At 35.5% G+C, this 10,455-nt stretch overlaps 1 protein-coding gene across 1 annotated transcript; it reads left to right on the forward strand.

Moving 5' to 3' along the window:
* Window positions 1-453: 453 nt before the first annotated feature.
* LOC137073719 (caspase b-like) lies at window positions 454-4,605 on the forward strand. Its single transcript, XM_067442423.1, has 7 exons — window positions 454-712; window positions 928-1,091; window positions 1,409-1,585; window positions 1,695-1,947; window positions 2,056-2,139; window positions 3,644-3,753; window positions 3,893-4,605. Exons 1-7 carry the CDS (start codon window positions 454-456, stop codon window positions 4,019-4,021), a joined length of 1,176 nt encoding a protein of 391 aa, XP_067298524.1. The 3' UTR covers window positions 4,022-4,605.
* Window positions 4,606-10,455: the final 5,850 nt, after the last annotated feature.

Genomic DNA, 10,455 nt, shown 5'->3' on the forward strand with positions numbered 1-10,455 from the left:
GATAGATATAATTATAATAAAAATATATATTTTTAAATCACAATAATTACATGATTACACAGAGAAATCAAACGTTTAGTCAGTTCCACTTTTAAAATGTACTTCATGTGGTAACATCATAACTGTTTTTTTTTATTTTTAATGAAATAAATGATTTAAGATAACTGATGATAACTGAATGTTATCATCAGTTGATGTAAGCTGTTTTCTCCAGCTATAGGTACAATCATTTAATGTGTGATTTTTTTTTTGTTTTATATGATGAAAGCCCTTTTCCTCTTTGAATGTAAATAATAATTATACAAAAACGTATAATTTTTAATGTATTTTATTGAAAACATTTTTACACAGAGTTCAACTGAGCTTATTCAAAATTAGTGTACGGTGGTCTCAGATTTGTCCTTCTAACTTGAGTCTTCTAACTTTTTCTCCTAGTGACACAAAATGGCCGCCATGAAAAGATTAATCCTTGATGCCCTTCAGGAGCTAAAGAGTGCAGATTTCAGACGGTTCACCTGGGAGCTCGAGAACGGTGTGGCAGAAGGCGTAGCCCGTATCCCTGCATCAAAGCTTGAGAAAGCTGATCACCAAGATGTTGTGGATCTCATGACCCAATATTACACTACTAATGCTGGGAGTATCGCAGTATTAGCGCTACGCAACATCAACCAAAATAATCTCGCAGCCGAACTCGAGCCGAGGCTTCAGGAAGGTATTATCATTTAGATATTCTTTTTTAAACTGCTGTATTTCTGTTTATGAGCTGAACACGAGGACACTGGAGCTGCGTTCACTGAGTGCAGAGCGGTGGAAGTCTTAAGAGTTGTAAACTAATGTAGTTGCAGACTACGCTAGGAGATGCCATATTAAACAGTAGTAAAGAATGATATTTGTTCATAAATAGCTGTTGATATATATTTCGATGTGTTTCTCTGGCTTCAGCTCATCCGCGTGACCAGGTGGATGGAAGAAATGCTCCAGTGCCTGAGGAGGAGCCGCTGCTCATCAAGTCTGATTGGATTAGACCTAGCGGGATTAAACCATGCAGCCAAGAGACTAAGGACAGGTTGCTCAGAGAAAACAGAGATGATGCAAGTTTCAATTAACCGTTAATTCAGGGACTGCCAGTCCTCCAGAGTTTAACTCCATCTTTCATACATAATTGTTATTTACTTTTTAATTATAGCCATTGCTTTATTATTTTTTATCACATGATATCAACAAATAGGACAGGACCTCTAAGTCACATTTATGTTATTATGGATTTTATATTGCTGAATCATCTATATTTATGCAATGCATTTATAATAAATCCTTATTTAGTTTGAGTTCTGGCAACTGCATTAGAAACCGCTTCAGCCCCAACAGCTTGTGCTCTAATTCTGCATATACTGATGTTTTCTCATAGATTTATATACCAAAGGAGAAGTCTCAGAGGACACGTCTAGCTCTGCTAATCACCAACATACATTTTGCGGATAATAGGAACAACAGGGCCGGAGCAGAGAAAGACGAGGAGAACATGGAGTGGCTGCTGACGGCTTTGGGTTACACTGTTGTGAAACACAGAAATCTCTCTGGAGAAGTGCGTATAGAGCTAGTGGACTTCTAGTGTGGATGTCGAGATGTGAACAAATATTTAACAATGTATTATATACTATGCGTTTCTTTAAAAAAAATTTTTTTATTGACAGGGAATAGAGAATGCAGTCAAGACCTTTGCTGCACGTCCTGAACATCGTGATTCGGACAGCACCTTTGTGGTCATCATGTCTCACGGGAACACAATCCATAATAAAGATGCCATTTTAGGAGTCAACTATGATGAGGAGAATAACCATGCTGATGTCTTCTTTGTTGACGACATCTTCTTCCATCTGAACTCGGTGAATTGTCCGGCTCTGATTGATAAACCAAAGGTTATTCTGATTCAAGCCTGCAGAGGAGGTACAACATGCCTGATGAAACTCAACTCTTTTATCATTCTGATGCACTCCATATTTATCTTTTTATTGTAATATTACAATCCATATCATTAACCGTTTCTCTGTCCAGGAGACGGAGGAGGTGTGGAAATAAAATCAGATGCCATTATACACACAGAGAAGGACTCTGTCAGTTTTAAGGCTACCCTCCCTGGTAAGTGCTCAGAAAACACTGATTGCTGAATTGATTGATTTGAGTTCACTGATTGATTTGTAGCCCACACTTCTGTTCATTTTCCTCATATTCAAAGAGCTATAAACATAAAGCAACTGTTGTCTCTTTTAGCAATGCTTTAATGTGGAGTCACACTTTAAAGGTGAACTGATGAAAGCTCATGAATCAGTCTGTTTATGTTGAGCCATTTTGACTTTTATTCATTCACAGGATATGAATTCTTGATATCAACATTTCAAGTTTCAGAAAATGCTCATTCTTGATATCAGTAATTGTATTTTCTCTAGTGAAATGCCACCATATGCTGCCTTTCAGATTCAAATGCTGATATCAAGAATTCATATCCTGCGAATGAATAAAAGTCAAAACGGCTTGCCATAGTCTGTCCATGTTTAGCCTGATAGCGGACTAACACTGAATTCAATTGAACATAAATAGATCAAGATGGACATAAAATCAGTATTTGTTGAACTTAAATTGTATCATTTATTTTACATTGAATCAACATTGGCAAGAAAGTATTATTGGTGAATAAAATCTATTATTAAGAAATAACCACTTTTGTTCAGGGATAAGTTTAGTGAATTGTTCGACATTTTGATGCTGAAAACTATATTATAATGCCACTCTCTGTTGTTGTCGCTCTCAACAGGATGTCCATAGAGCCATATATAAGGATGCCAGTAGACGTTGATATCAGATAACTTTCTAAATTAATTTACACAGCAAAAACTCCAGTGTTAAATGAACTCTCCTCAGAGTTTATGTGGCTCCACACTCAAGAGTGTTAAAGTAACTCTGAAGAAGTGTTAAAGCTAATGAGATAATTAAGAGATTAGTGATCATTAGTGATGAACACCTGATGATAACAAGCAGAACCACTGACAGAAAGAGTCACCATTTTTAAGTCACTACTGTATTATGGAGATCAGTGTTTGCTTAATTATCTCATTAACTTTAACACTTCTGCAGAGTTACTTTTAACAATCTTGAGTGTGGAGCCAAATAAAATCTGAAAAAAAAACTTCTGAAATCATCACAGCATAAATTAAACGCTCATGTAACCTGTCACATTTGAACCGCCCCGCTCTAAGCAAGACTTGAACCCAGGTCTGCCCACATGAGAGTCGGATGTGCTAACACAGAGGCTAAAGGCTGCAACCTCTAGTGTTAGTCGCTAGAGCGTCTCTTGAGGACAGAGGAGTGAGCTTTGCTTTATACACTTATACATTACATATATCACCTGATCATTCGTGTTTCTGGCTTCCTGTCAGTCTGTTTCATTAGAATTCAAGAGGATTACACTGTTTGTTTGGGAGTTAGTGACTTTTTGGTTCAAAAACATATTAATTTCATGCTCTCTGTTTGAAACGGATGTGATTCAATGGCATAGAAATAAAGCAAGATTTTAGTCTGCTATCAGGGGAGCAAAGTTTCAAAGTTTGGGTTGCTTTGTGAAGTACTTAAACCTCTTTCTCCACAGGTGTCCGTGCATACAGGACTGGTGCCAACGGAAGTTTTTTTATCTGCTACATCGTGCAGGTGTTCAGTAAATGTGCTCATGCTGATGAAATTCGGGAGTTGTTCAGGAAGGTAAATGTTTAATCCCATTCAAATTGATTTGATTTGTTTCAGCCCAAAGTCAGAACAATCTCTTCCTCAGTTCACTGCTCAGCTAAAATGAATACTGGAGTTTGCTTCTTTTCACTGAAATATGATCTTTCTTTTATAGGTTGCTTTATGTATGGAGAATGACCCACTATTTGAATGTGTAAAGGTTGATGGTCGACTAGCCAAAATAATGCCGTGTGTTGACAGGATGTCACTTTCCAAGAAATTCTTCCTGTTCCCTGGACTCTGAAGATGTGCGGTTTGAAATCAGTTTAAGGCAAGACGCCTCTGGATAATAGTTAGAAATTAAATGTAAATAAATTTGATTTGAAGTAATGTTAGTAATTTAAATGTAATGTAAGTAAATCAAACTTTGAATACATTTGCTGAGCAGAAATCGGATGGAATCGGGTTTAAAACTTATAGTTCAAAAGAAATGATTTAATTCGATTTTTATTGTAACGGAAATCTACAAAGGAAATAGAAAAAGTGTAATAAAAAGCAAAATGGATCAAAATCTCAAAGTTGGTCATTGGTAGCGTCTTGCCTTAAATCAAAAGAAGTATTTTATGCAAAAACATATATACTGGCAGTTATCATTTATTTACATTCATTTAAATGGCATTACTTATCATTTTTTTTTACTTTAATATTTTTCATATTACTATATTAACCATTTAACTGCTCCGGAGTCGTCTCCATTAAAAAAATTGTTGACATTTATCAGATTGCTTATTAAAAAAATATTTCCTAATCCTTTTTATATAACTTTGATACAAGTGCAAATTAATCAATAAAGCTTTTCTAAATTTTTACCATGCCCTCCTGCTTCATGTGTGTTAGGTTTTTCACATCTGGGAAGAGTAATTACCGCTACACCTTAAAAAAAAAAAAAAAATAAAAAAAAAAAAATATATATATATATATATATATATATATATAAACGGTTACAGGAGCTGCAGATGGCAATGCACAGTGGCGTAACTTTGTTTTAAAAAGTGGGTGGGACATAAATTGCGTATCATATTCGCGCGAAAAAAGCTCATTTTGACGTGTAAGGCGCGCTCATACGTCAAAATGAGCTTTGGCATGCATATAGTAGGCAGTTTTTCACGTGCATATGATATGCACTATATGGCGTATTAAAGGGGGTTGCATTGCTGATACAATGTTATATCAGATGTAAAATATGTACACTAACAATTGCAGAAAAATTAGTATTAAGATGTCCGGAAATCAATTAAATAGTTCATGTATTGATATAGATCTTGTTTAATAATTGCATCTAAACACAATAGAGCGTTGTGCCAAGATTTTTCACGTGAATAAAGGCATATAGATTTGCACACTTTGCTTATAATCCCTGGTCTAGTCAGCGGTAGTTGCATCAGTAGCACCAATTGCGTTAAAGGGATAGTTCACTTTTAAATGAAAACTCTGCCATCCTTTACTCACCCTCAAGTTGTTTCAAACCTGTATGAGTTTCTTTCTTCAGCTGAACACAAGGGAAGATATTTTTATGAATGTCAGAAACCAAACAGTAAACTGGAGCCATTGACTGCCATAGTATTTTTTTTCCTACAATGGCTCCGGTTTACTGTTTGGTTTCTGACATTCATAAAAATATCTTCCCTTGTGTTCAGCTGAAGAAAGAAATTCATACAGGTTTGAAACAACTTGAGGGTGAGTAAAGGATGGCAGAGTTTTCATTTTAAAGTGAACTATCTCTTTAAGAGAGTTTGCCGGAAGCTTCGTTCATGTGTGGATGGTTAGTGGAGCGTTCCTGAGACATTTACCCTGCTTCCCAATTCGCATACTATCCATCCTAAATAGTATTCGAAAATAGAATTAGTATGTCCCAAATCATAGTATGTTGAAAAGAGTATTCCAAAGATTCCCGGATGGTTTACTATTTCCGGTCCGAATTCGAAGTATGGATCGATGGGCACTCTAGCGGCTGATATTGCCCACAACCCATTGCGAGTTGGTCGAGGATTCAATTAGAACTACAAACGCGGATAAAAAGCGTTAAAAAAACATGACAGATGTGCGAGTTCCACGGTTAAGTAGAGAAGTTTAGATAAGTTTGAGTGACCAACTATCAATATTTAACCTGACAAAAATATATTTATTCAGTGTTGTCCTCATTCACCTGCAGCAGCATTGTGAACTTTTTTAACGACACGTTTGGCCATTAACTTTTAAATGCATCATTATATTTAAACTGCAAACACATGAGGAGAGTCTCTGCATTAAAGACCCACACATGGCAGATCAACGAGCGGCTACATTTCTCTCTGATACGGCAGGAGATTAAACTGAATGTGGAGGATTTTAACTGTGACGAATCTGACGATGATTGACAGGGCAGAAAAACGGTGACGCTCGTAACTAAGCGACAGAGTCCGTTAAAGATGGCGAAGTAGTCCCGAAGCTTGCATACTTTTCTGCTACACACTCAAAAGTATATACCTTTTCTTCACAAAAGAGTACATACTTTTAGGACGTAGTATAAGTAGGGAAATTGGGACGCAGAAGTAGCCTGTTCTAAATGATTCCTGAGTGGTTTTAGCTGGTGCACGTCAATGACGATATAGTCCACTGTTTAATATTGAAGTCACTTTGAGATCGTTTCTAGACACTACTTAATATCATGATATGTGCATATTCAACCGGATGCTACGCTAATTATGACTTGCAGTTAAAGACATTACATGTACAACGTTTGTCTAGTGATAAGTGACTATTCATTGCTGTAATCAGTTAATTGTTGCAGCTGTTTACTTTATAAAGAGAATTGTTGTTCTATTTCTAATAATTACCCTAATGTTATAATATCCTAGTGTGAGCATAATGCTGTACTATTTGTGATATTGCAGTTTAGTAATTCATTCCTCTCTGTTTATTGTAGAACCACACACACACACAAACAATTCTTGTACCCAGGGGTGGTAAGTAATCAAGTAAAAATACTTTGATACTTTACTTAAGTATCTTTACTTGAGTATATTTTATTTGCATCTACTTTTACTCTTACTCCACTACAATATTAAAGGCAAAGTTTACTTTTTACTCCAATACATTTCCCCATGCCCGCTCCAAGTATTAAGTATTTATTACACTTGATTTCCAAACCGGTCTGGTCGGTCATGGATGATCCAGTCGGGTATAGACTTGGAAAAGCTGACAAGTCAGGTTTGCCACACTAACGTTAGCTCAGTGTTTCCCCAACTTTTTTATTTTGCGGCACACTATTTACTATGAAAACATCGGTAACATTTTACAATACAGGTGCACTATTATAATTCATGCCTAACTAATGCACAGATAATCATGAGTTAATGTATTACTAATGAAGAACTAAACCATTTATTAATGATTATCAGCAACTAATGCACATTCTCTATGATTAATAGATTAAGTAATATATGAATTGCTATTAATTAAATATGCCATCATTAATTCCCTAATAACATATTACATTAACTAATAATGTAAACTCATGTATTCAAAGCCATGCATTCCGACTCTCAGTTGTCTGTTTAATTAATCATTAATCATAACAATTGGCAAAATTATAGTATGACTTTACTTGTTGGGGCACATGACTATTAACTAATTGTTACGTAATATGTCATTGTGGTTATGGCTTTTGAATTAATTTTGAATTAGTTAATAGTATCTTGCTCCTCATCTGTTTTATGGAGCTAATGTTATGGAACATGTCTATTTTAAGTTTAACCCCTATACTGCGTTAAGGTGCTTCATTGTCTCCTATTAATTGCAAATCTAACAAATTCTTAATTGCAGCATCTAATCTTATCATTTGTTCAATTAAAACATTGCATATCAGTCCCAAAAGATTTGATCTGCTTAATTATTGATATTTACAGTTAATTTGAATATTTACTTTTTACTTTCGGTACTTGAGTTCGTTTTAAATCTGATACTTTTGTACTTTTACTCAAGTGATGTTTGAATGGAGGACTTTCTACTTTTACTGGAGTATTTTTTTATTTAGGTATATATACTTTCACTCGAGTATAACTTTTGAGTACTTTTACCACCTCTGCTTGTACCCAATGTAAACTGTGTAGATTGGAACCAAAGAAAGGAATGTATGCCAAACCGTGCTGTTGCTGATTCTGAATCTTTATCATTCAAGTAAACTATATCAACCTGATTATGTCTTTCTGAGTTGTGACTGACATCCTGTAGTGAATGCAACATATTGCCAGTCATTCCTACCTCTTCACAACACCCACTATAAGCCAATCACGGCCATACCTTTAAGAGAAAATTTCAAAGATATAACTTTTCTCTTTTTGTTTTTAGATTAGCTACAAATGAGGGTTTACCACTTAGATCAAATAAAGTGATTTATGAACTTCAGCAAACATTCATCCTTTTTTGTGTGTTTTTGTGTTTTATTCCCCAAATGCTGGTGCGTTCTAATTAAATTTATATATATATATATATATAACTTGTCTTTGGGTTTACACAAAAGAGATCACCTCAGAGTTCTTATCTGAGAACTGATGATCCTTTCCATTAAGAAAAAAATTACGTTATTCAACCTGAAGAAAATCCCTAAATGCGTTGAAATCAAGCATGCTGCATTCCCGTTGAAAACTAAAGCTGTTGCGTCTTGATCACTCCTGGTGGTTGGTCCCAGTGTATTTTTTTATTTTTTATTTGGTGCCTTCTAGACTGAGAAAAAAAACATTTAGAAAATGTATTTTTGTCTTATGTGGATGAAAGACAACAACTCCCAGAATGCATTGCTTCGCTGCCACTCATATTGGCCACTCATAAAGTGCACCAATATAGGCTGCTAAAGAGTTCTTTAGAAATACATAAAATAATCAAATATAAAATGTGTTCTGTTGCAAGTTTACTTAATTGATTCCATGTTTATTGTTGAGCTGTTGTCATTGTTTAATTGTCACTTTAATTTAATTGCCACTCTTTTAATTGCTCATTATTTTAAAAAAACGATTCAAAACTGATTTGGAAAAAAACATACACACAAAATAACTTATTTTCAATATAAAAAGCTATTGTGGACTGGATATTTGAGGCAACAGTATTTTCTCTAAATTAATAAGCACTGTGAGTCCCTGGATGACCAGCAGAGGTCTGTACTACTCTTTCTTTGTGTCAGATCAGGTTCAGAGTATAGTTTGGGGAACACAGCTAGAAATGGTATACCTTTAGTTGAGTTCTACCTTTAGAGTCGTCTTAGGACGCTAAGAAACAATATTACGGGGACATGCATCCCAGGTCATTTTCTGTGAAACAACATAGCATTCAAATAACAAGTTAACCTTGAAGAATAAAAGAGCTTAGGCTTTTTCAACAACAACAACGCCAACAACAACTTCTTTAAAGGAATAGTTAATCCTGAAATGAAAATTGTCATATTTACTGAATTTATTTGATATTCATATTTATTTGAATTTTGAAATGCATACCAGGTCATTAATTGAAATAATTTAATGACAAAATCTGGTTATGGTTACACTTAAAATAGTTACAAAATAGATGAATGAGATAATAACTTATACCAATAATCGTACCCAGCATGCATAGAATGTTACCTAAGAGATAGAGATATATATAGAGAGAGAGAAGAGAGGAGAAGAGGAGGCCCTTAGAAGAGACAGCCAGAGAATCAGACCCAGAGCAACTGTTGCAATCTTCTTTAATCTATCCCTTGACCATGTGACTGAAACCCTGAGACATTCAAACTGACCAATCAGAGCAAATTCTTATTAAAACATTAAAGGATACACTGCCTTAGAAATCTTTTGTGAGTTTTGTGAGGTGCCTTTTTGAACAAAACGCTGTTTTACAAGACATTGTCTGATAAGGCAGTGAGGCACTGAGTCCGCTTCCTCAGAGCTGTCCTGAGTGATTCTGATTGTTAACAGGAGATATCTTCAATAATGCTCAATCATCACTAAATTAACTCATTAAAGGTGGGGGTAAGTGTTATTTCAAAGCCGTTTTAGAAAAAGGACTCAGGCCGAGTGGAATAATAAACTTGTAGCCAATCAGCAGTAAGGGACGTGTCTACTAATGATGGTGAGAAGAGCGCGCTCAGTGCGCGTCATTATTCAAAACACGAGTCACACAGGACGGACATTAGCCGAGAAGTAATATATGCTGCTTTTGCTTGAATATGCTCGTGTGTCATGTTCGCTTGTTTGTCCATTTGCGATCGTATTGTGGCTCACTGCAGCGATGATAAAGACCCGTTCATTTCCACACCGTATGAGCATCTAAATCTCACTGTCTGTTTTAGGATCAGCTCACAAAATGTGTCCAACAAGAAATATACTCCTAATATTTGTTTGTTTCCTCTTTTCATGATCTATATAATCCTAATCTGGTCATAATTGTAATATGTCGTTAGCTGGACTGTCGGCTTGTGTTCTATTGAGTTGTTCATGAGAACGGTTTGTGTTTTGTGATCGCTATAACTCTAATCTGGTCATAATTGTAATATTTCGTCAGCTGGACTGTCGCTCGTGTTCTATCGAGTTGTTCATGAGAACGGTTTGTGTTTTGTGATCGCTATAACTCTAATCTGGTCATAATTGTAATATTTCGTCAGCTGGACTGTCGCTCGTGTTCTATCGAGTTGTTCATGAGAACGGTTTGTGTTTTGTGATCGCTATA

Source organism: Pseudorasbora parva, chromosome 4, assembly GCF_024679245.1.
Source record: "Pseudorasbora parva isolate DD20220531a chromosome 4, ASM2467924v1, whole genome shotgun sequence".
Taxonomy (NCBI): Eukaryota; Metazoa; Chordata; class Actinopteri; order Cypriniformes; family Gobionidae; genus Pseudorasbora; species Pseudorasbora parva.

What these genes read in the sequence shown, in the direction of transcription:
- LOC137073719 (XM_067442423.1), top strand. Translation starts at nt 454, where the DNA reads ATGAAAAGATTAATCCTTGATGCCCTTCAGGAGCTAAAGAGTGCAGAT. An exon ending in CGAGCCGAGGCTTCAGGAAG is followed by an intron (nt 713 to 927) that starts GTATTATCATTT and finishes TATTTCGATGTG; the next exon opens with TTTCTCTGGCTTCAGCTCAT. An exon ending in TTTTAAGGCTACCCTCCCTG is followed by an intron (nt 2,140 to 3,643) that starts GTAAGTGCTCAG and finishes CTTTCTCCACAG; the next exon opens with GTGTCCGTGCATACAGGACT.